This window comes from Chlorocebus sabaeus, chromosome 15 (assembly GCF_047675955.1).
Source record: "Chlorocebus sabaeus isolate Y175 chromosome 15, mChlSab1.0.hap1, whole genome shotgun sequence".
Lineage (NCBI taxonomy): Eukaryota > Metazoa > Chordata > Mammalia > Primates > Cercopithecidae > Chlorocebus > Chlorocebus sabaeus.
The window spans coordinates 59,291,800-59,319,178 of record NC_132918.1 but is presented as its reverse complement, the minus strand read 5'-3'; the positions used below and the strand labels follow the sequence as shown (position 1 = coordinate 59,319,178).

The window sequence follows — 27,379 nt, the reverse complement described above, 5'->3', positions numbered from 1 at the left end:
TTAACAAGTCTATTCATTCATTTACTTATGTTATTAATCATCTCCATATTTATTAAATGTCTGTTGAGTGTTTACTATGTTCCAGGTACATAGACATGAAAGTTCATGTCTTCGTTTGGGGTTAGAAATAATCACCAGATATTTCCATAATATTGTATCTAAATATTTTAATTCCTTGTTTATTAGAAGCAGTGATCCATGTTTCCATTGTACTATGAAAGAGCTACTTCTAATCTGAGGCCACACTGCATACATGAAATAAATTCCTGTTAGGAAATTGCCTTGAAAAGAGAAACAAGACCACAACTCTTAGAAGAATTCTGTAAGTACCCAATTTATTAATAAAACAATATAGCTTAAATAGTTACGAGTTTTTCCGTCATACAATTTTACCATCTTTCCCAAAATGTTGTGCATTTGGTTGACATGTATTTGCAAGATTAGGATCTATAATTGTAACTCTGGAAATCATACAAGGCATTTTATTTGCTTGTTAATACTGCTCTCCCCTTCAAACAAACAACAAATTTTGCCTTGTGATTTACTTCTACATCTCTCTGACCAAAAATAAACTCCACTTTGTGCCTTTTATGCTTGCAAAAACACTTGCCTGTTTCTCTGCAAGAAGATTATACAAGTTAAACATTCATCCTTTTGGTTCCAGACTGGCCAGCTTATATTGAAACAAAACACCTCCTCCCCAAACAATCATTCCAGGCATTTCTGCTTACAGAGTTTGCTCTCAGAAGTGATAGAAAGGAGGCAAGAAGTTCCCACACTAAGCTCAAGGGTCAACTTAGTGGACCACATATTGGGAGCTGTGTTGCATGGCCATGTGCCATGCATAAGTTTCTGTTGTTGTGGTTCCAAGGAAGACTCTTTGAGGTCACTTCTAGGGATTGACACCATCCATGCAGTGGTGTGTGATGCCACTTTTAAGAGGGCAGGGACTGGCCAGGAGGAGCACTTTCTAGTCTTGTCTAAGGAAGAGGTGTGAGTATAAAGCAGCGAGACTGATTTGAGGTGTGCAGCTTCTGGACTCGATCTCATTACTTTCTACTGTTGCCCCTGAGACAGGCAGGACTTTTATGCTACTGTCAGGAAGAGGTGCCATTCTCAAGCAGACTAGAAGCTGCCCTGTATTTGATGGTCTCCATCATGACATCCTTAAGTCTAGAGTCTCACTCCTCTTGGTATAGTCCAGGGACTGCATTAGTATCACCTGGAACCTTGTTAAAGATGCAGAATCTTGGGTCCCACACAGACCTATGTATCACAATCTGAATTTAAATAAGACTTGCAGGTGATTTGTGTACACAGTAAAAAGTATGAGAGGTGCTGGGCTAGATGACCCAGACCTACCTCAAAAAGACCCACCTCAAAAAGAAGAAGTGAATAAACTTCTTCTTTAGTAGAGAGACCATTCTCAGCAGGGAGGAATTAGAGATAACAACTGCAAAAACCGTGTGGGTTTTTCTCTTTTTATTTTAAACATGCAAAATACAGTCCATGCATCTGTCATTTTAAAAAGTCTCTCATCCTATAGCAGATAAAACCAAGTATATTTTGGCTATCAACGTTCAATAAATGTTTCAAAATGCTTTAGAGTGTAAAGATAAGAAATTTAGCAAAATTTCAACAAACCTGTATAAAAAACGGATACAGATACCATTTTATTTCAAGGCGACATGCTGTAATGTAAATAGTAAGTTATTATTATCTGTATTTCTTTGTAAAAAGTTAACAATACAAGGGTTTAACAGATCCAGGCCTCAGGGCTACACATGCAAAAAAAATCATCAGATAGTTAAAAATCACCAAAACGTGCTATTTTTAAATGTGTATGTGTTGTTTTTTTTAAAGTACAGGAGTAGTAGAAGTATTAAATATGAAATATTAGCAGGAGTAGTATTTCAGAACTCTGTAAAACTGTGTGGGGAGTTCATGGTGCTAGTGTTCTGGAGGATTCGTACATTTCTGATGAACATTTTGGTTTAATTCCTTTGCCATTGTAATAGTCCACAACTTGGTTTGGGACTTCAGCCAACACGCTCTTTGCCAGGGCAGCTGGAGATGCCTGCAGGGAAGAAGAAATCATCGTGACATTGGCTTCTGGTCAAAGGAACCAGACTCAACCTAAAAGATCTGAGTCCTGCTCTGGGCAGCTAAGTTTCATTCACTTTCATTCATACATTATTTGTCAAGGGTCTACTTCAAGCAAGAGTTGTCAGATTGTTGGAAAATGGGCCTTTAATTTCATTATTATATATTTTTATGCCCGTCTCAAACGATAAAACTATTTACGTCTGAAGATGAGTAAAAGTTGGATGGGAGAATGAATTGTTCTGCAGTTTTATTTCTAATTTTCACTCAATTTTAGACACTTATTTATGTTCCAGGTGCCACACTAGGGTTTAAGGGTCTACGGTTCTTGCCTCAGGAAGGCTGTAATCACATGAGGGGAGCTAGGCATGGCCAATATTAACCCCACTATGAGGTAGAATATGATACATGCTATAGAGCAGCAGTGTCACGTCACATGGGAGCTTATTAGCAATGCAGACTCTCAGACCCAACTCAGAGCTACTAGTGATTCATATGCATATTGAAATTTGAGAAGCATTTCTCTAGAGAATCACAAACAGTGAGGCCAGGGCATAAAAAACATAGAGACCAACTTATTTTAGGGCTTCTAAGAGGAGGTGGCTTTTAAGTTGAGCTTATTTTAATACCTAGAGAAGGGGTAGGGGAATGGCATTTGACCCTCCTAGGGACAGTGAGTCACCTGATGGAGCTGAAGGAAGTGTGCATGGCAGGTGGGGGATGAGGGGGTTTAGGGGTAGATGTAGGATTGATTGGGCATTTGGTTGGAAAATTGGCTTGAGACCAGGTGATGGAGAGTCTGGAATGCCACACTAATTCATTTAGCCTTTATTCTATCAGCCTTATGGATCTGCTGCATGATTTTGGGGCAGGGGCACAGGAAGACCATGTGATTTATGGTGATGATTCTGCAGCAGAAAAAGGTTGAGGGTGATATTATACATGGACTCTGGAGTCATTCATGCAGACCTGGGCTTTACTCCTGGCTCTGGCATTTAGTACTAACTATACAACCCCTGGACAAGCAATTTCAATGGCCTGAGCCTCATTATTAGCTATTATTGAAGAGATTAAAAACTTGAGGCAGACTTAACAAGTGTTTGAGATTCCAAAAGAAAGAGGGCTGGACTGAATACCATGTGACCTGGTTTTCAGTTCTTTCTTTTCTATGTGGCTTGCCACTTGGCCATTTAACTTTACTAAGCCCTGCTGTTCTTAGAGGCAAAAGAGAAAAGAAAAGAATTCACTCTATCTCACAGAGTCTCAAAATAAGAGACATGTATCTTTTAAGCAATCTGAAAACACTGTAAAGAGTTTTTCTAAAGCGATCTTTCACATTTTGAAGATGTCATAGCATGATGGACATTTGTGATCTACAGATGTCCCTTTATTTTATAAATAACTGCTCAGGGTTGTGTGTTATACCATGGTCCATGTGTATAGCGGGGCAGATACAAAAGTCATTTATACCCTTTTCTCCCTGGCTGTTTCTCATTTGAAGGTTAGAAAGTCAAATCCTTGATTGTCCAGCTTCCTTTACATCTAGGGATGACAATATGACCCAATTCCATCCTTTGAGATAGAAGTGAAAATTTCCTAGGGGAGGTTTTTTGGAAAGCTTTTCTCTCCTGGTTAAAAGTTAAAAGACTTTTTCCTTGTGAAAAATCTTTAACAATACAAGAGTTTAACGGATTCTGGACTCAGGGCTACACATGCAAAAAAAAATTATCAGATAGTTAAAAATTACCAAAATGTCCTATTTTTACAGGTGTATTTTTTTTTAAGTACAGGAGTAGTAAAAGTATTAAATATGAAATATTGGCAGGAGTAGTATTTTGGAACTCTGTAAAAGTGTGTGGAGGTCATAGTGCTAGTGTTCTGGAAGACTTGTACATTTCTTTTTTTTTTTTTTTTGAGATGGCGTCTCACTCTGTCACCCAGGCTGGAGTGCAGTGGCGTGATCTCAGCTCACTGTAATCTCTGCCTCCCAGGTTCAAGCAATTCTCCTGTTTCAGCCTCCAGAGTAGTTGAGATTACAGGCGCCCGCCACCATGCCCAGCTAATTTTATATTTTTAGTAGACAGGGGTATCACCATACTGACCAGGCTGGTCTCGAACTCCTGACCTCAGGTGATCCACCCGCCTCAGTCTCTCAAAGTCCTGAGATTACAGGCGTAAGCCACCGCACCTAGCCTTGAAGACTTGTACATTTCTGATGAACATTTTGGTTTAATCCCTTTGCCATTGTAATAGTCCAGGACTTAGTTTGGGACTGCAGCCAACACCCTCTAGACACAGTTGGCCCTATGTCCCTTTCCTCTTCCTTTCTATCTTGAAATAGAATGTGATTACTGGAGCTGTAGCAACCATTTTATCATTATGTAGGAAGAGCAAAGGGAATCACAAAATGCTGGCTCTGACACTATTGAATCACTGATCCAGCAGCAATGAGCCCCTCACTTCTAGCTATATGAGAAAAAATATGTTCTATTTGTATAATCCAGGGTTTCTCAATCTTGACACTATTGAGATTTGGGGCTGAATAATTCTTTGTGTGGGGGACTGTCCGGTGCATTGTAGGAAGTTTAGCAGCATCCTTAGCCTCTACCCACTAGATATGACCAGAAGCCCTGTATTTGTTACCATCAAAAATGTCAGATATTCCAAAATGTTTCCTGGGGCATAATGTTACCCTTGGTCAAGAACCATTTATGTAATCCCTGTAAGATGAATTTACTGTTGCTTGCAGCAAAAAATATTCCTAAACCAGTCTGTCAAGTAGGTCTTCCTCTGATGATGGTAATATTCTATATCTGTGCTGGCCAATATGGGAGTTCTTAGTCTCATGCAACTATTGAGTCCTTGAAATAAGGCAAGTCTGACTGAGGAACTGAGTTTGTAATTTTATTTTCTTTTAATGAATTTAAATATAATAGCTACATGTGGTTAGTGGCTACCATATTGGACAGCATTGTTCCCAAAGGATTCTCCCATCCCCTTGCATATCTGTGCTGGCAAGCAAATAGGGCTTTGGGGACATGTATTGGGTGGGAAAGGGTCAAGAATATGAATGAAACTGGTAATAACTGTAAAAAAAGCTTTATTTATTAACCACCTACATGGACCAGGCACTGTCTTAAGCTTTATATGGACAACACCTTATCTTTGCAATGCGTGTATCATTTACCTCATTTTATAGATGAAAGTCTGTGGCCTGGAGAGGTTAAATAACTTGCCCAGAGTCACATAGCTTAAAGCGTATGATAATTTGAGTGTGTCTCCTAAATTAATGTGCTGGAAACTTAATTATCAATGCAACAAGGTTGGGAAGTGGGGCCTGAGGTCAGTATCATGGGAGCAGGTTAGTTATCATGAGAGTGGGTTGTTATAAAAGAGAGTCTGCTCCTTGTGCTTTCCTTCTCTCTGTCTTACATGTTTGCTCATGCCTTCCGTAGCTCTGCCATGAGATGACCCTTGGAGTTGCTGGTGTTATGCTCTTGGACTTCCCAGACTCCAAAACCATGAGCCAAATAAACTTCAGTTCTTTATAAATTATCCAGTCTGTGATATTCTGTTATACGAGCAGGAAAAAAGACCATAACATAACTTGTGCCCTGTAAACTCTAAAGCTCTGACTTATCATGCAGAGCAGAAAAAGAGAGGCAATTCATGGGCTAATGGCTTACATAAAATGATTTAAGCTGCTACCTTCCCTTTTATTTATGGCTTATTGAATTCAAAGTAGATTAGTTTGGGTAATGAAATGGCTTTCAAAATCTAATTTGAAATCCATGAAGATAAGAGGGGTGAGTATGCTCCTGGTGTTCTTCCTTGGTCATTCACAGAGCAGCCAGAGACTTTGTGTAGCACAGAGACTATAAGTAGCACCCTACTTCCTTGCTCTGCCCCTAGCATTCCTCTTGTTGCCAATGTCCCTGAAATTCCCGGCTCTCCAAGGCTGTCTTTCCTCAAATACTTAACTTAAGCTGTAAGCCTTTTCCCATGGCTACTCCTGTCTGCTTTGAGGTCCTGTAGCAACATTTTAATTCTTCTCAACCACCCACAGGTTGCTTAGCATGTGATTTTTTTGCTGGTACCTTTCTCCCAGTCATGCAATTCTCCAGTAAATGTCTTGAGGTCTGGATCCATGGTTGTATAATTTCATTGTGGTCCTAGTGACTAGTATGTGCCTTGCACAGAACAAGCATTCTGTAAGTGTTTTGGGGAAGAGGAGGAGGCTTGAGGGTAGAGGTTAGAACCTTTCATAGCTCAGTGACATTGTGTTAGCACACAAGTGTGTGCGGGGGGAGGTGGGGAGGTGGGGGATGTAGAGGGGAGAAAGGGTGATTTGGGGAAGTTAATGAATCTCCTAGACAGTGAACTCTTTGATCCTGCTTCACTATGCAAAGCTATCACTGGTATTCAGTGACGTGGCTACCTATTTTGTCTGGCTGAAAAGAATACAGCATTAAAATCAGGAAAAACACCCTTTCCTCCATCTTAGACACCTTGGGAGAAACTAGCTTCATTAATGAACATAATTGCAACAAATTTGGCCTGCTCTACCTCATCCCTCTGTAAAGAATACTACTTCTTTTTAACTCTACTCCTTGCTGTCCATAGGCAGACAACTTGAGGGCTTAGTGCATCTCTTTCATTAATGAGTACCTTTATTTGGAAATCTCTTCCTAGGGAAACTTGAGGATGGGATATAATAACACAATTACCCCTCATCCACATGCATAGCCCTGGGAGCTTGTGGGAAGATTGACTGCGCTGCTGTTACTTGGAAACTCTCTCTGTACTCAACTCTGTAGCCAGGGATTGATTTTCTGCTCCTTCAGTGATTTTAATTACACTGCAGCCCTCCTTAAAAGTAGAGTAGTAATTGTGTGGCAGTACAGTTATGAACAGTACCTCATCATCCAAGGAGTCTTGGGATGTGCAGTTACTTCCCTATGAAGTCTGGGCAGCTCATGAAATGTAGGGTTCAGCTGAGGCAGCTAAGCTGGTGATTTATCTGAATTCTCATTTTAAAGCCTGTCCAAAGAAGGTGGCAGAACAAACAGCAATTTCTGAAGAGCATATGCTAAAGGCTCTCACACTAGGACTGGTACCAGGATTACAGTCAAGTATGCATGGGGGTGGGAGTTTGGGTGGATCATTGTTTTGATGATCCATTTAGCTTTCCACCTCTCATCTGTAATTTCCTTACACAGTGTAGGTGAGATTCCAGTGTGAACATAAATTGGGAGTCAGATGTGTCTGGATATATCCGATAAACTCACTATGAAGAATGTCAGGGATTCGTTTGAATGAGTTTTTGACTGGAGGAGAAAGGCTTTACCAAATAAGCTTGAAGTGGAGGGGATGGCATCCTGCCTGACCCAAATAACTGATTTGAGCCCTATGAAGGGAGGGACTGCCATGGAAGTTAATGAAGATGTTTTCTAGCAGGGATCTTTGACATATCTCACTGCATTAATGGTTCAGGTGACAGAGGGGACTCTGTAGCATGGAAAGGAGAGGACTCTCTTATTTTCCAAGGAGACCACAGATAAGCTTCAGGGTACTGAAGATTCTGAAGATTCCCTGTTGCCAGGGCAGCTCAAGTTTAGTCACCAGCCCTGAGGAGTGGTATAGTTGGCATCTGCAGCAGTGCAGAGGGCAAGGCCTCAGTAGAAAGTAGGGGCTGGGCATATGCTCTGCTCTTGGGTGGCTTTCGCAAGAAGCACAAAAAAAAAACCACGAAGGCTATCCGGGAATACCCAAGTTACCCCCACAGATGCCAAGATACAACTAGGATACTCTAGAGGGGTCTTCAGGACTACCATTAGCCCCAAGGGAGCTTTTATGAATTCAAGATGTCCTTCTGGGTGATTATAGCTCAATAGGTGCAGGGATTTGTGGAAATTTAAAAAATGCTCCTTCCTCCATGGACACAATATATCAAAACCTGGGAATGTGGAAAAATTGTTACCGAGCATTTTTTCAATGTCATACTAGAGCATTGTCTAATGGTTCTCCCTCAAGACCCTTGGGGAATGCAATGCTGCTTGACTGACTTACTATTTCTTATTGGTAAGAGCCCAAGACTGTAAAGTTAGATATTAATTTGTAGAAAACTTATAGCATGCAAGTGATTTCTGTCCCATAGAGAGGGCAATTCAAAGATTACTTTTTTTTTTTTTTTTTTTTTTTTTTTACCCTCTTGGCCATTTACCAGTTTTCAATCTATCTTAGCAAACTCATTCAGCATTTTTTTCCCACTGACTTTAACTGTCTTATTTATTTATTTGTTTATTTATTTATATATTTATTTTGAGACCAAGTCTCACTCTCATCACCCAGGCAGGAATGCAGTAATGCCATCTTGGCTCACAGCAACCTTCACCTCCCAGGTTCAAGTGATTCTCCTGCCTCAGCCTCCCGAGTAGCTGGGATTACAGGCGCCTGCCAGCATGCCCAGCTAATTTTTGTATTTTTAGTAGAGACAGAGTTTTACCATGTTGGCCAGGCTGGTCTCGAACTCTTGAGCTCAGGTGATCCACCCACCTTGGCCTCCCAAAGTGCTGGGATTACAGGGGTGAGCCACTGCACCCAGCCTTATATACTCTTTTGAACTAATTTTATCATCTTGTTTTGAAGGAGTTAAGTAAATCTTTGATGCTGCTTACTATATTTTTATAGAGGATTTAGGTTTCTATCATTTTGGAAATATACTTCTGCCAGGGCACATGCCTTGACAAGCAAAACATAGGCTGCATTTCAGTTTCTCCTTGGTACTTTGGGCAGGCACCTTTGGGCAGGGAACAAGCTGCCCAACTGTAGGCAGTCCTAGATGCACTAGAGATCCTAAATTATATGAATTATAGGGCAAGAATCAGTGAAATTTTGCCTACAATAGTTATCATGACTCCTGATCTATAACTCAATTTATAATTTTTTTCTCCAAAGAGTCATGCTCTACATATCCTTGTTGTGGGAGGTGACGTGGCCCAGGAAGGGATAGCTAAACCAGGTCATCTCCCACAGCAAGGGTACGTAGAGCATAGCTGGTGTTGCTTCAAGAATGGTGGACCAGTATAAACACTGGTGGACAAATGTGGGAGGTGAGCATGCTTTGGTTCTGCTCTTCCATGGGAAGTGCCCCAGTGTGTATATGCATACGTGTTTGAAGTTCCTGAAGGGCACGAACTGGACGATGTCTCGAAGAACAGGCTCTCCCTTGGGTGACCTCAGAATCCCATCGTCACCGTCCAGCATCTGCATGTCACTGAAGTCAGCATTCCCTACTCCCACGATGATGACTGACATGGGAAGGTGGGAGGCATGGACAATGGCCTCCCGGGTGTCGGCCATGTCTGTGATGACACCGTCTGTCAGGATCAGCAGGATGAAGTATTGCTGCAATCAGATGCCCGATGATGACAGGGGGTGAAGAGGTGAGGGAGACAAGGACAATACAATACCAGTTAGACACCCAGGTGGACTCACTGCACATTGACCAAAGCAACAGTGATGACAGACATTTTTTGAGTGTCTGTGCTGATAGTCCTGAAGGCTTAGAGTTCTGATGCATGGAGCTTAAAGGTAGCCATGGCAATTATAGCTTAATTATAATAACTACCTCACTGACAGTTACAAAGAAAGAGCAACAGACCAAGAGTTAGGAAGACTGGCTTCAAAGCCTCATTCTGTGAGACCCTGGGATGATCCCTTAATTCCTCTGTGTCTGACCTTCTTCATTTCTCAAATAATTTATATGATCTTCTTTGCTTGAAGATATTTAAAAATCTAAAGCTATGACATCCAATACAACGATGACTAGCCCCATGAGACTACTCAGCCCTTGAAATGTGGCTAGAGCAAGCGATGAACTGAATTTTATATTTTATTTAATTGTAATGAATTTAAATTTAATGTTAAAATTGGATAACCAATTCAGTTATTAGAAACATTTTAAGTATGTTTGGAACAACTTCAGTACATCAATTTACTTTTTCAACTATCTATAAAATCTAAACAAAGATAAAGTATTTATGATGATAACTTAGTATCCAAATTGACATGCTGTAAGTATAAAATACATGTGGATTTTGAAGACTTAGCACACAAAATACAAAGCAAATTATTTCATTAATAATTTTTTTATATGGAATACATACTAAAATGACACTATGTTGGCTATGTTGGGTTAAATAAAATATATAATTAAAATGGATTTCTCTGTTTCTTTTTACTTTTTAAAATACAGTTACTGAGGAATTTAAATTGTGTACATAACTTGTGTTATGTACTAGTAACACTTGTGTACTTGTGTACTTGTGACTAGTACCACTGGATGGTACTAGTCTAAAGTCCTGCTATGAGAGGGTCAGGGTTGCAGTCTCTCCCTCTGAAGGCCATGTGCCACAAAGGTGGCAGCTCTTCTCTAGGCACACTTGCAGAAGGTTGCAGTGCTCCCATGACTTCCTGCTTCAAATCCTGACTTCTGGCCTGCAGCCCGCCTGCCCCTTTCCATCTGGGAAGCTGGAAGATGACTCAGCTGAGATGGGAATTGGAGGAAAGGTGCTGTACTCAGCAGCACAGGGAAGCCTTGGGAAGTGCTTTGGGGGCTGGAGAGGGATGACCCATTGGAGGTCATCACTGGTTTTAGTCAACATGAGAGGCACCATGATGGCCTTTACTGGTAAGAGGAAAGAGAAGCAGATTAGTCAGATACAGCTCAGGCGAAACAGAAAATAACTTTCAATATAATCCTGCAAGATGCCCAACATTTATACGGAGTAAGTGTGAGATTAAGCCATTCCACATTGCCATACTTCAAAGGAGAAAGATTGGATAGAAGAGTGACATTTTGAAAACATCTGGTTTTGAGAATAATGTACTTAAGGTTGCAAATAGTTTGGTAGTGCTGAAGAGTTTCATTTTCTTTTTCTGTGAGCCTGAAAAAAGTGTTTTAAATGAAAAATGTGAGCTAGAGATAGGTGAACTTCACACTATGATGAAGATAGCCACATGTTCTGAATGCTTTTCATACAGCCTAATGTAAAGGCTAATTCTGTTCCATGTCCATTAACTAACCACTCACCCCTAGTCCTAGCTGAATTCCCAGTTCCCAGGAATTTCCAATCTGAAATCCTGGTTTTCAGATTCATTCAAGTTGTATATTTCCATCTATGTGTATATTTTCTGAGTTGTATATATTCACAAGGAAGTTGGCTTGAGAGTTTAGAGAAGGATTTCAGTAGGATGAAGTGATGGAGGAGGTAGGGAGGTGCAGACAGAAGTGGCAGAAAGAGGCAATATTGGTGGTTTGGGGATGGAGGGAAGGAGTATAGAATATACCAGAATCATAGCTCACCCTCTCTAGAGTACACCCGGAAGACCAGGGCAGATGGCACACCCAAAAGGAGACTACTTCTGATTCATGAGCAGGTGGGCCCTTGAGTGAATCACACTTCTGTGTCTCCTTCCTTTATCCTCTGCCTTCCCCTAACTCCTGTCTGATCTGATCTTAGAGTTCAGGGGATGAATCTTCCCTACCTGATAAATACCTTAAGAAATAAAACAACCTGGGGCAGGCACGCCCCAAGATGGCCGAATAGGAACAGCTCCAGCCTCCAGCTCCCAGCGTGAGTGACACAGAAGACAGGTGATTTCTGCATTTTCAACAGAGGTACTGGGTTCATCTCACTGGCGAGTGCCGGACAATTGGTGCTGGTCAGCTGGTGTAGTCCGATCAGTGAGAGCTGAAGCATGGCGAGGCATCGCCTCCCCTGGGAAGCACAAGGGGGAAGGGAATCCCTTTTCCTAGCCAAGGGAAACTGAGACATACAACACCTGGAAAATCGGGTAACTCCCATCCTAATACTGCGCTTTACCAAGGGTCTTAGCAAACGGCACACAGGAGATTATATCCCACACCTGGCCTGGAGGATGCCATGCCCACAGAGCCTCCCTCATTGCTAGCACAGCAGTCTGAGATCTAACTGCAAGGCAGCAGTGAGGCTGGGGGAGGGGCACCCACCATTGCTGAGGCTTAAGTGGGTAAACAAAGCCACCGGGAAGCTCAAATTGGGTGGGGCTCACCACAGCTCAAGAAGGCCAGCCTGCCTCTGTAGACTCCTCCTCTGGGGACAGGGCATAGCTAAACAAAAAGCAGCAGAAACCTCAGCAGATGTAAATGCCCCTGTCTGATAGCTTTGAAGACAGCAGTGGATCTCCCAGCATGGAGATTGAGATCTGAGAATGGACAGACTGCCTGCTCAAGTGGGTCCCTGATCCCTGAGTAGCCTAACTGGGAGACATCCCCCACTAGGTGCAGACTGACACCTCACACCTCACACGGTGGGGTACACCCCTGAGACGAAGCTTCCAGAGTGAGAATCAGACAGCAACACTCGCTGTTCAGCAATATTCTATCTTCTGCAGCCTCCGCTGCTGATACCCAGGCAAACAGGGTCTGGAGTGGACCTCAAGCAAACTCCAACAGACCTACTGCTGAGGGTCCTGACTGTTAGAAGGAAAACTAACAAACTGAAAGGACACCCACACCAAAACCCCATCAGTACATCACCATCATCAAAGACCAAAGGCAGATAAAACCACAAAGATGGGGAAAAAGCTGTGCAGAAAAGCTGGAAATTCAAACGGTCAGAGTCCATCTACCCCTCCAAAGGAACGCAGCTCATCGCCAGCAACGGAACAAAGCAGGATGGAGAATGACTTTGATGAGTTGAGAGAAGAAGGCTTCAGTTGATCAAACTTCTCAGAGCTAAAGGAGGAACGAGGAACTACGTAATCAGCGCAAAGAAACTAAAAACCTTGGAAAAAGAATGCATGAATGGATAACTAGAATAATCAATACAGAGAAGACCTTAAAAGAACTGATAGAGATGAAAACCATAACACGAGAAATACGTGACAAATGCACAAGCTTCAGTAACTGACTCAATTAACTGGAAGAAAGAGTATCAGCAATTGAAGATCAAATGAATGAAATGAAGTGAGAATTGTGGAGAAAAAAGAGTAAAAAGAAATGAACAAAGCCTCCAAGAAGTATGGGATTATGTGAAAAGACCAAATCTATGTCTGATTGGGGTGCCTAAAAGTGACAGGGAAAATGGAACCAAGTTGGAAAACACTCTTCAGGATATCATCCAGGAGAATTTCCCCAACCTAGTAAGGCAGGCCAACATTCAAATTCAGGAAATACAGAGAACACCACAAAGATACTCCTTGAGAAGAGCAACTCCAAGACACATAATTGTCAGATTCACCAAAGTTGAAATGAAGGAAAAAATGATAAGGGCAGCCAGAGAGAAAGGTCGGCTTACCCACAAAGGGAAGCCCATCAGACTAACAGCAGATATCTTGGCAGAAACTCTCCAAGCCAGAAGAGAGTGGGGGCCAATATTCAACAGTCTTAAAGAAAAGAATTTTCAACCCAGAATTTCATATCCAGCCAAACTAAGTTTCATAAGTGAAGGAGAAATAAAATCCTTTACAGACAAGCAAATGCTTAGAGATTTTGTCACCACCAGGCCTGCCCTACAAGAGATCATGAAGGAAGTACTAAACATGGAAAGGAACAACAGGTACCAGCCATTGCAAAAACATTTCAAAATATAAAGTCCATCGATGCTAGGAAGAAACAGCATCAACTAGTGAGCAAAATAACCAGCTAATATAATGACAGGATCAAGTTCACACATAACAATATTAACCTTAAATGTAAATGGACTAAATGGTCCAATTAAAAGACACAGACTGGCAAATCGGATAAACAGTCAAGACCCATCAGTTTGCTGTATTCAGGAGACCCATCTCACATGCAGAGACACACATAGGCTCAAAATAAAGGGATGGAGGAAGATCCACCAAGCAAATGGAAAACAAAAAAAGCAGGGGTTGCAATCCTAGTCTCTGATAAAACAGACTTTAAACCATCAAAGATCAAAAGAGACAAAGAAGGCCATTACATAATGGTAAAGGGATCAATTCATCAGGAAGAGCTAACTATCCTAAATATATATGCACCCAATACAGGAGCCACCAGATTCATAAAGCGAGTCCTGAGAGACTTACAAAGAGACTTAGACTCCCATACAATAATAATGGGAGACTTCAACACCCCACTGTCAACATTAGACAGATCAACAAGACAGAAAGTTAACAAGGATATCCAGGAATTGAACTCAACTCTGTACCAAGCAGACCTAATAGACATCTACAGAACTCTCCACCCCAAATCAATAGAATATACATTATTCTCAGCACCACATCACACTTATTCCAAAATTGACCACATAGTTGGAAGTAAAGCACTCCTCACCTAATGTAAAAGAACAGAAATTATAACAAACTGTCTCTCAGAACACAGTGCAATTAAACTAGAACTCAGGACTAAGAAACTCAATCAAAACCGCTCAACTACATGGAAACTGAACAACCTGCTCCTGAATGACTATTGGGTACATAATGAAATGAAGGCAGAAATAAAGATGTTCTTTGAAACCACTGAGAACAAAGACACAACGTACCAGAATCTCTGGGACACATTTAAAGCAGTGTGTAGAGGGAAATTTATAGTACTAAATGCCCACAAGAGAAAGCAGGAAAGATCTAAAATTGATACCCTAACATCATAATTAAAAGTACTAGAGAAGTAAGAGCAAACACATTCAAAAGCTAGCAGAAGTCAAGAAATAACTAAGATCAGAGCAGAACTGAAGGAGATAGAGACACAAAAAACCCTCCAAAAAATCAATGAATCCAGGAGTTGGTTTTTTGAAAAGATCAACAAAATTGATAGACTGCTAGCAAGACTAATAAAGAAGAAAAGAGAGAAGAACCAAATAAACGCAATGAAAAATGATAAAGGGGATATCACCACTGACCCCACAGAAATACAAACTACCATCAGAGAATATTATAAACACCTCTGCGCAAATAAACTAGAAAACCTAGAAGAAATGGATGATTTCCTGGACACTTACACTCTCCCAAGACTAAACCAGGAAGAAGTTGAATCCTTGAATAGACCAATAGCAGGCTCTGAAATTGAGGCAATAATTAATAGCCTACCAACCAAAAAAAGTCCAGGACCAGATGAATTCACAGCCAAATTCTACCAGAGGTACAAGGAGGAGTTGGTACCATTGCTTCTGAAACTATTCCAATCACTAGAAAAAGAGGGAATCCTCCCTAACTCATTTTATGAGGCCAACATCATCCTGATACCAAAGTCTGACAGAGATACAACCAAAAAAGAGAATTTTAGACCAATATCCCTGATGAACATTGATGCAAAAATCCTCAACAAAATACTGGCAAACTGAATCCAGCAGCACATCAAAAAGCTTATCCACCATGATCAAGTGGGCTTCATCCCTGGGATGCAAGGCTGGTTCAACATATGCAAATCAGTAAACGTAATCCAGCATATAAACAGAACCAAAGACAAAAACCACATGATTATCTCAATAGATGCAGAAAAGGCCTTTGACAAAATTCAACAGCCCTTCATGTTAAAAACGCTCAATAAATTCGGTACTGATGGAACGTATCTCAAAATAATAAGAGCTATTTATGACAAATGCACAGCCAATATCATACTGAATGGGCAAAAACTGGAAGCATTCCCTTTGAAAACTGGCACAAGACAGGGATGCCCTCTCTCACCACTCCTATTCAACATAGTATTGGAAGTTCTGGCTAGGGCAATCAGGCAAGAGAAAGAAATCAAGGGGATTCAGTTAGGAAAAGAAGAAGTCAAATTGTCCCTGTTTGTAGATGACATGATTGTATATTTAGAAAACCCCATTGTCTCAGCCCAAAATTTCCTTAAGCTGATAAGCAACTTCAGCAAAGTCTCAGGATACAAAATCAATGTGCAAAAATCACAAGCATTCTTATACACCAGTAACAGACAAACAGAGAGCCAAATCATGAATGAACTCCCATTCACAATAGCTTCAAAGAGAATAAAACACCTAGGAATCCAACCTACAAGGGATGTAAAGGACCTCTTCAAGGAGAACTACAAACCACTGCTCAGTGAAATACAAGAGGACACAAACAAATGGAAGAACATACCATGCTCATGGATAGGAAGAATCAATATTGTGAAAATGGCCATACTGCCCAAGGTAATTTATAGATTCAATGCCATCCCCATTAAGCTACCAATGGGTTTCTTCACAGAATTGGAAAAAACTGCTTTAAAGTTCATATGGAACCAAAAAAGACCCCACATTGCCAAGACAAACCTGAGCCAAAAGAACAAAGCTGGAGGCATCACGCTACCTGACTTCAAACTATACTACAAGGCTACAGTAACCAAAATAGCACGGTACTGGTACCAAAACAGAGATATAGATCAATGGAAGAGAACAGAGCCCTCAGAAATAATACCACACATCTACAGCCATCTGATCTTTGACAAACCTGACAAAACAAGAAATGGGGAAAGGATTCCCTATTTAATAAGTGGTGCTGGGAAAATTGGCTAGCCATAAGTAGAAAGCTAAAACTGGATCCTTTCCTTACTCCTTATATGAAAATTAATTCAAGATGGACTAGAGACTTAAATGTTAGACCTAAAACCATAAAATCCCTAGAAGAAAACCTGGGGCATACCATTCAGGACATAGGCATGGACAAGGACTTCATGTCTAAAACACCAAAAGCAACGGCATCAAAAGCCAAAATCGACAAATGGGAACTAATTAAACTAAAGAGCTTCTGCACAGCAAAAGAAACTACCATCAGAGCGAACAGGCAACCTACAGAATGGGAGAACATTTTTGCAATCTACTCATCTGACAAAGGGCTAATATCCAGAACCTACAAAGAACTCAATCAAATTTTACAAGAAAAACCAAACAACCCCATCAAAAAGTGGGCAAAGGATATGAAGAGATATTTCTCAAAAGAAGACATTCATACAGCCAACAGACACATGAAAAAATGCTCATCATCACTCGCCATCAGAGAAAAGCAAATCAAAACCACAATGAGATACCATCTCGGGGGCGGAGCAAGATGGCCGAATAGGAACAGCTCCAGTCTCCAACTCCCAGCACGAGCGACACAGAAGACCGGCGATTTCTGCATTTTCAACTGAGGTACTGGGTTCATCTCACTGGGGAGTGCCAGACGATCGGTGCTGGTCAGCTGCTGCAGCCCGACCAGCGAGAGCTGAAGAAGGGCGAGGCATTGCCTCACCTGGAAAGTGCAAGGGGGAAGGGAATCCCTTTTCCTAGCCAGGGGAACTGAGACACACAACACCTGGAAAATCGGGTAACTCCCACCCCAATACTGCGCTTTAAGCAAACAGGCACACCAGGAGATCATATCCCACACCTGGCCGGGAGTGTCCCACACCCACGGAGCCTCCCTCATTGCTAGCACAGCAGTCTGTGATCTACCGGCAAGGCAGCAGCGAGGCTGGGGGAGGGGCGCCCGCCATTGCTGAGGCTTAAGTAGGTAAACAAAGCTGCTGGGAAGCTCGAACTGGGTGGAGCTCACAGCAGCTCAAGGAAACCTGCCTGTCTCTGTAGACTCCACCTCTGGGGACAGGGCACAGTAAATAATAACAAATGCAGCAGCTCTGCAGACGCAAACGACTCTGTCTGACAGCTTTGAAGAGAGCAGTGGATCTCCCAACACGGAGGTTGAGATCCGAGAAGGGACAGACTCCCTGCTCAAGTGGGTCCCTGACCCCTGAGTAGCCTAACTGGGAGACATCCCCCACTAGGGGCAGTCTGACACCCCACACCTCACAGGGTGGAGTACACCCCTGAGAGGAAGATTCCAAAGCAAGAATCAGACAGGTACACTCGCTGTTCAGAAATATTCTATCTTCTGCAGCCTCTGCTGCTGATACCCAGGCAAACAGGGTCTGGAGTGGACCTCAAGCAATCTCCTACAGCTACAACCTACAGCTGAGGATCCTGACTGTTAGAAGGAAAGCTATCAAACAGGAAGGACACCTACACCAAAACCCCATCAGTACATCACCATCATCAAAGACCAGAGGCAGATAAAACCACAAAGATGGGGAAAAAGCAGGGCAGAAAAGCTGGAAATTCAAAAAATAAGAGCGCATCTCCCCCGGCAAAGGAGCGCAGCTCATCGCCAGCAACAGATCAAAGCTGGACGGAGAATGACTTCGACGAGATGAGAGAAGAAGGCTTCAGTCCATCAAATTTCTCAGAGCTAAAGGAGGAATTACGTACCCAGCACAAAGAAACTAAAAATCTTGAAAAAAAAGTGGAAGAATTGATGGCTAGAGTAATTAATGCAGAGAAGCTCACAAACGAAATGAAAGAGACGAAAACCATGGCACGAGAAATACGTGACAAATGCACAAGCTTCAGTAACCGTCTCGATCAACTGGAAGAAAGAATGTCAGCGATGGAGGATCAAATGAATGAAATGAAGCGAGAAGAGAAACCAAAAGAAAAAAGAAGAAAAAGAAATGAACAAAGCCTGCAAGAAGTATGGGATTATGTAAAAAGACCAAATCTATGTCTGATTGGGGTGCCTGAAAGTGAGGGGGAAAATGGAACCAAGTTGGAAAACACTCTTCAGGATATCATCCAGGAGAACTTCCCCAACCTAGTAGGGCAGGCCAACATTCAAATCCAGGAAATACAGAGAACGCCACAAAGATACTCCTCGAGAAGAGCAACTCCAAGACACATAATTGCCAGATTCACCAAAGTTGAAATGAAGGAAAAAATCTTAAGGGCAGCCAGAGAGAAAGGTCAGGTTACCCACAAAGGGAAGCCCATCAGACTAACAGCAGATCTCTCGGCAGAAACTCTTCAAGCCAGAAGAGAGTGGGGGCCAATATTCAACATTCTTAAAGAAAAGAATTTTAAACCCAGAATTTTATATCCAGCCAAACTAAGTTTCATAAGTGAAGGAGAAATAAAATCCTTTACAGATAAGCAAATGCTTAGAGATTTTGTCACCACTAGGCCTGCCTTACAAGAGACCCTGAAGGAAGCACTAAACATGGAAAGGAACAACCGGTACCAGCCATTGCAAAAACATGCCAAAATGTAAAGACCATCAAGGCTAGGAAGAAACTGCATCAACTAACGAGCAAAATAACCAGTTAATATCATAATGGCAGGATCAAGTTCACACATAACAATCTTAACCTTAAATGTAAATGGACTAAATGCTCCAATTAAAAGACACAGACTGGCAAACTGGATAAAGAGTCAAGATCCATCAGTCTGCTGTATTCAGGAGACCCATCTCACACGCAGAGACATACATAGGCTCAAAATAAAGGGATGGAGGAAGATTTACCAAGCAAATGGAGAACACAAAAAAGCGGGGGTTGCAATACTAGTCTCTGATAAAACAGACTTTAAACCATCAAAGATCAAAAGAGACAAAGAAGGCCATTACATAATGGTAAAGGGATCAATTCAACAGGAAGAGCTAACTATCCTAAATATATACGCACCCAATACAGGAGCACCCAGATTCATAAAGCAAGTCCTTAGAGACTTACAAAGACACTTAGACTCCCATACAATAATAATGGGAGACTTCAACACTCCACTGTCAACATTAGACAGATCAACGAGACAGAAAGTTAACAAGGATATCCAGGAATTGAACTCATCTCTGCAGCAAGCAGACCTAATAGACATCTATAGAACTCTCCACCCCAAATCAACAGAATATACATTCTTCTCAGCACCACATCGTACTTACTCCAAAATTGACCACGTAATTGGAAGTAAAGCACTCCTCAGCAAATGTACAAGAACAGAAATTATAACAAACTGTCTCTCAGACCACAGTGCAATCAAACTAGAACTCAGGACTAAGAAACTCAATCAAAACCGCTCAACTACATGGAAACTGAACAACCTGCTCCTGAATGACTACTGGGTACATAACGAAATGAAGGCAGAAATAAAGATGTTCTTTGAAACCAATGAGAACAAAGATACAACATACCAGAATCTCTGGGACACATTTAAAGCAGTGTGTAGAGGGAAATTTATAGCACTAAATGCCCACAAGAGAAAGCAGGAAAGATCTAAAATTGACACTCTAACATCGCAATTAAAAGAACTAGAGAAGCAAGAGCAAACACATTCGAAAGCTAGCAGAAGGCAAGACATAACTAAGATCAGAGCAGAACTGAAGGAGATAGAGACACAAAAAACCCTCCAAAAAATCAATGAATCCAGGAGTTGGTTTTTTGAAAAGATCAACAAAATTGACAGACCACTAGCAAGACTAATAAAGAAGAAAAGAGAGAAGAATCAAATCGATGCAATTAAAAATGATAAAGGGGATATCACCACCGACCCCACAGAAATACAAACTACCATCAGAGAATACTATAAACACCTCTACGCAAATAAACTGGAAAATCTAGAAGAAATGGATAATTTCCTGGACACTTACACTCTTCCAAGACTAAACCAGGAAGAAGTTGAATCCCTGAATAGACCAATAGTAGGCTCTGAAATTGAGGCAATAATTAATAGCCTACCAACCAAAAAAAGTCCAGGACCAGATGGATTCACAGCTGAATTCTACCAGAGGTACAAGGAGGAGCTGGTACCATTCCTTCTGAAACTATTCCAATCAATAGAAAAAGAGGGAATCCTCCCTAACTCATTTTATGAGGCCAACATCATCCTGATACCAAAGCCTGGCAGAGACACAACAAAAAAAGAGAATTTTAGACCAATATCCCTGATGAACATCGATGCAAAAATCCTCAATAAAATACTGGCAAACCGGATTCAGCAGCACATCAAAAAGCTTATCCACCATGATCAAGTGGGCTTCATCCCTGGGATGCAAGGCTGGTTCAACATTCGCAAATCAATAAACATAATCCAGCATATAAACAGAACCAAAGACAAGAACCACATCATTATCTCAATAGATGCAGAAAAGGCTTTTGACAAAATTCAACAGCCCTTCATGCTAAAAACGCTCAATAAATTCGGTATTGATGGAACGTACCTCAAAATAATAAGAGCTATCTATGACAAACCCACAGCCAATATCATACTGAATGGGCAAAAACTGGAAAAATTCCCTTTGAAAACTGGCACAAGACAGGGATGCCCTCTCTCACCACTCCTATTCAACATAGTATTGGAAGTTCTGGCTAGGGCAATCAGGCAAGAGAAAGAAATCAAGGGGATTCAGTTAGGAAAAGAAGAAGTCAAATTGTCCCTGTTTGCAGACGACATGATTGTATATTTAGAAAACCCCATTGTCTCAGCCCAAAATCTCCTTAAGCTGATCAGCAACTTCAGCAAAGTCTCAGGATACAAAATTAATGTGCAAAAATCACAAGCATTCTTATACACCAGTGACAGTCAAACAGAGAGCCAAATCAGGAATGAACTTCCATTCACAATTGCTTCAAAGAGAATAAAATACCTAGGAATCCAACTTACAAGGGATGTAAAGGACCTCTTCAAGGAGAACTACAAACCACTGCTCAGTGAAATAAAAGAGGACACAAACAAATGGAAGAACATACCATGCTCATGGATAGGAAGAATCAATATCGTGAAAATGGCCATACTGCCCAAGGTAATTTATAGATTCAATGCCATCCCCATCAAGCTACCAATGAGCTTCTTCACAGAATTGGAAAAAACTGCTTTAAAGTTCATATGGAACCAAAAAAGAGCCCGCATCTCCAAGACAATCCTAAGTCAAAAGAACAAAGCTGGAGGCATCACGCTACCTGACTTCAAACTATACTACAAGGCTACAGTAACCAAAACAGCATGGTACTGGTACCAAAACAGAGATATAGACCAATGGAACAGAACAGAGTCCTCAGAAATAATACCACACATCTACAGCCATCTGATCTTTGACAAACCTGAGAGAAACAAGAAATGGGGAAAGGATTCCCTATTTAATAAATGGTGCTGGGAAAACTGGCTAGCCATAAGTAGAAAGCTGAAACTGGATCCTTTCCTTACTCCTTATACGAAAATTAATTCAAGATGGATTAGAGACTTAAATGTTAGACCTAATACCATAAAAATCCTAGAGGAAAACCTAGGTAGTACCATTCAGGACATAGGCATGGGCAAAGACTTCATGTCTAAAACACCAAAAGCAACGGCAGCAAAAGCCAAAATTGACAAATGGGATCTCATCAAACTAAAGAGCTTCTGCACAGCAAAAGAAACTACCATCAGAGTGAGCAGGCAACCTACAGAATGGGAGAAAATTTTTGCAATCTACTCATCTGACAAAGGGCTAATATCCAGAACCTACAAAGAACTCAAACAAATTTACAAGAAAAAAACAAACAACCCCATCAAAAAGTGGGCAAAGGATATGAACAGACATTTCTCAAAAGAAGACATTCATACAGCCAACAGACACATGAAAAAATGCTCATCATCACTGGCCATCAGAGAAATGCAAATCAAAACCACAATGAGATACCATCTCACACCAGTTAGAATGGCGATCATTCAAAAGTCAGGAAACAACAGGTGCTGGAGAGGATGTGGAGAAATAGGAACACTTTTACACTGTTGGTGGGATTGTAAACTAGTTCAACCATTATGGAAAACAGTATGGCGATTCCTCAAGGATCTAGAACTAGATGTACCATATGACCCAGCCATCCCATTACTGGGTATATACCCAAAGGATTATAAATTATGCTGCTATAAGGACACATGCACACGTATGTTTATTGCAGCACTATTCACAATAGCAAAGACTTGGAATCAACCCAAATGTCCATCAGTGACAGATTGGATTAAGAAAATGTGGCACATATACACCATGGAATACTATGCAGCCATAAAAAAGGATGAGTTTGTGTCCTTTGTAGGGACATGGATGCAGCTGGAAACCATCATTCTTAGCAAACTATCACAAGAACAGAAAACCAAACACCGCATGTTCTCACTCGTAGGTGGGAACTGAACAATGAGATCACTTGGACTCGGGAAGGGGAACATCACACACCGGGGCCTATCATGGGGAGGGGGGAGGGGGGAGGGATTGCATTGGGAGTTATTAAAAAAAAAAAAAAGAGATACCATCTCACACCAGTTAGAATGGCAATCATTAAAAAATCAGGAAACAACAGGTGCTGGAGAGGATGTGGAGAAATAGGAACACTTTTACACTGTTGGTGGGACTGTAAACTAGTTCAACCATTGTGGAAAACAGTGTGGCGATTCCTCAAGGATCTAGAACCAGAAATACCATTTGATCCAGCCATCCATTCAAATTACTGGGGATATACCCAAAGGATTTTAAGTCGTGGTGCTATAAAGACACATGCACACATATGTTTATTGCGGCACTATTCACAATAGGAAAGACTTGGAATCAACCCAAATGTCCATCAGTGACAGACTGGATTAAGAAAATGTGGCACATATACACCATGGAATACTATGCAGCCATAAAAAAGGATGAGTTTGTGTCCTTCATAGGGACATGGATGCAGCTGGAAACCATCATTCTCAGCAAACTATCGCAAGAACCGAAAACCAGACACCGCATGTTCTCACTCATTGGTAGGAATTGAACAATGAGATCACTTGGACACAGGAAGGGGAGCATCACACACCGGGTCCTATTGTGGGAAGGGGGTAGGGGGGTGGGATAGCATTAGGAGATATACTTAATGTAAATGATGAGTTAATGGGTGCAGCACACCAACATGGCACATGTATATATATGTAACAAACCTGCACATTGTGTACATGTACCCTAGAACTTAAAGTATATTAAAAAAAAAAAAAAAAAAAGAAATAAAACAACCTGATAGTCATACTAACACATTGAGAAACTTTAGAGTCGTAATGCAGAGGTCAGGAAACTATTTTTTGTCAAGGGACATTAATAAGTATTTTAGGCTTTGTAGACCACAATGGTCTCTGTCACAACTACCTAACACTGCCACTGTAGTGTGAAAACAGCCGTAGACAATATTTAAAATGAACGAGAGAGGCTGTGTTCCAATACTATTTTATTTATGGACACTGATTTTTAATGTCACAAAATTTTCATATGTCACAAAATATAAATATTATTCTACTTTTGATTTTTTCAACAATTAAAAAATCTAAAAAGCATTCTCAGCTTGCAAGCCATTGAAAAACAGTTTAGTTTAGTTATAGTTTATTGACTGCTGATCTAAACTAGTGGTTCTTAACCTGTCTCTGTGGACTACTGCAAGATTTCAGGCAGTCTGTAAACTTGAAGTAAATTACATTTTTATTTTCACTAATCTCTAATAAAATTTATCATTTTTTCACTATAAGTATAATCAAATCAAATTAATATTAGTTCTACTTGTGGCTCATTATTAATTAAAAAACAAATATTTTCCTGTTATATTACAGTACCTACATATATTTCAATGTATCACTTATGTTTAGCACAACTTGGAAATTACAGAATTATTAGAGTAACTACTGGTTCTCATAATTTAATATATAAATAAAGAAATATTTTATTACTATATTTATGATGTTTCCATCTTCCTTTTAAAAAATATTTTGCTAACCGCATTTCAATATAATTGGTTTACTCTATAATATGGGTCTTATGTTGTACATTTAAAAACACTTCTGGCCAGGCGTGGTGGCTCACACCTGTAATCCCAGCACTTTGGGAGGCTGAGGTGGGCAGATCACGAAGTCAGGAGATCGAGACCATCTTGGCCAACATGGTGAAACCCAGTCTCTACTAAAAATACAAAAATTAGCTGGGCGTGGTGGCGCGTGCCTGTACTCCCAGCTCCTCGGGAGGCTGAGGCTGGAGAATTACTTGAACTAGGGAGTCGGAGGTTGTAGTGAGCCGAGATCCCACCACTGCACTCCAGCCTGGCAACAGAGCAAGACTCCATCTCAAAAAACAAAACAAAACAACACACACACACACACACACACACACACACACACACACACACACAAAACCACTTCTGAGAAGGGATCTATGAACTTTACTAGCTGCTAAAGGGGTCTGTGGAACAAAGTTTAAGAACGGCTGGCCTGCAGAGATTGTCAGGATTCTGGAATCTGATCCTGCCAGGTTTAATCTCGCTGAAATCACCAGGCTGTAGGCTGCAGGATCAAAACCTGATGGAAATTTCTGATAAAGCAAATAATAACAGTTCCTTCTAAAGTCACACTGGGAAAATGCTCATGGATGAAATATTATAGTCTTTGAATCTACTCGAGGTCCTGTTTGATAAAGAGGGGCATTTTTTTACCTAGACGAGTTCCACAGAATCAAGGGGAAAATCCTATAGCAACAGACTCCCTGGCACAGCTTGCCGAAGATGTTCAAGTTTATGACCCTTACAGATAACAAGGGACTCTGGACCACAGACTTTTCAAAGAACAGGAGAAACCTCTGGGGAAAAGCATATGTTCTTGATCTATTGGGGTAATTTATATGGGGATATGTGGGTTGGATGCTTCTTACATTTGGTTCCATTTAATAACCTGTCCTTTCATTGCAGACCCAGCTATCCCTGAGGGAGTGAGTGATGGCCAAAAACTCATGCTGTTCTATATCAGCCTGAAATCCAGACCTATATTAGTCCTGTTCTCATTTTAGCCATATGAGTCCTGGTACCCCAGAGGGGATGAGATCATCCAATTTTTAACCTGGGCCCCGGGGAGCCCTTAGGGATGCCTTGGATGCTCTTGAGGATAAAGGAGTTAAAGAGAATGGACAAGTTTCTGACTCTACTCCTTAGACCAAATTTGGCAAGAATAGTGTATTTTTTAAAGTCTATTTTATATGTTAGGTTTCTAAGCAAGTTATCGTTTGAAGAATTGGTTCTGGTGCTGAAAAAAGAGGTTAAAAAATAAAATAAAATACTGGTCACATCCGAACCTTATTCCTAAATCTTGCATCTATGAAGGTTCAAATTTGCTCCAAGACTTCTGTGGTCAGAAAGAGATGCATTAGGGGAAGCCTTGCAGGGTCCATGCACTGGTGGAGATGTTGGTCTACAATCCTGAGAAGTGTTGATGGTTAACCAGGTGTAACGGCTCACACCTGTAACCCCAGCACATTGGGAGGCTAAAGAAGGAGGATGGTTTGAGCCCAGGATTTGAGACCAGCCTGGGCAACATAGCAAAACCCCATCTCTACAAAAAATACAGAAATTAGCTGGGTGTGGTGGCACATGCCTTTAGTCTCAGCTATTTGGGAGGCTGGGGCCAGAGGGTTGCCTGAGCCCAGAAGGTTCAATGCTGCAGTGAGCCATGATTGTGCCACTGCACTTCAGCTTGGGTGATAGAGCAAAACTCTGTCTCAAAAAAAAAAAAAAAATTAATAGTGTTTGTGGTTTCTGAAAAGAAGAGGAAAGATGAGCAGAGAGGAGTCAGGATTTTCTTAGCTTTCACACCTGGAAGAGACTTGGCTTGGATTAAATCCTTAGCATCTCTGCTGGACAAGATCTCAGCTTACAGAGTGTCTCTGCCCAGCATAAAGGCTAATATAACCATAGTTGTACATATTCACTATTCTAAAGTAATTATTTGAAGTAACACACTCTTAGCTCCCCAGGGTCTCCAGTGCTTTTCATAGTCAAATCACTGGTTAGTGACTTCAAGAACATGATGTAGTGAACAGAGGAGATGAGAGAACATGCAGCACAGATCAGGCCCATTTGTTTCTTATGGATAGCTATGGGTTACCTGATAGATGTTGGGTAGGAGATTGGAACTGTGGTCAACTACGTAAATAAAAGGACATGGAAAAATTATTAGTCTAAAACAAAATTTTGCTTCAAACTATTCCTATTCCCTTGTAGGAACTGCTCATGTCACTCAATGACCCAAGCCCGGAGTAGCTGAAGATGATAATGAGATGTAGGGAAGGGCCAGTGGACTGAACCAAAGGCATGCAGTGACTGTTGTTTTCTCTAGGGACCTTGGGAATTCAGATCTTTTCAAGTAGGAGAGACTTCAAATTACAACGAAAACCGGAACACTCTATTTTCTGGCATATAAGATATGCAATATTTAAGATACACACCAATTTTACAAAAGAAAATGTAAAGTCCTTTTCATCATATACATATGAAAAATAGAGTGGTTTTATATGCATTCTTTAAATAAGTATATATTAAGCATGTACTGTGTGCAGGCATTGTTTTGTGTACTAGGGACACTAGTGAACAAGTCTTATTGCAGAGCTTCCATATGAAAGTAGAGAGACATAAAATATAGAAGTTAGTAGACACACCTAAAGT

The 27,379-nt window shown here is 41.0% G+C and overlaps 1 protein-coding gene across 4 annotated transcripts in view; it reads right to left on the bottom strand.

The window, feature by feature from the left end:
- Window positions 1-316: 316 nt before the first annotated feature.
- CPNE4 (copine 4) overlaps window positions 317-27,379 on the bottom strand; it is a 525,340-nt gene continuing 498,277 nt past the window's right edge. For all 4 annotated transcript variants that reach the window (XM_008009121.3, XM_073023607.1, XM_073023606.1 and 1 more), the window contains exons 15-16: window positions 9,274-9,510; window positions 317-2,077 (exon numbers count right to left, since the gene is read on the bottom strand). In XM_008009121.3, the coding sequence (XP_008007312.1) occupies window positions 1,943-2,077; window positions 9,274-9,510 (372 nt within the window). In that variant the 3' untranslated portion in view covers window positions 317-1,942. The remainder of the gene's footprint in view (window positions 2,078-9,273; window positions 9,511-27,379) is intronic.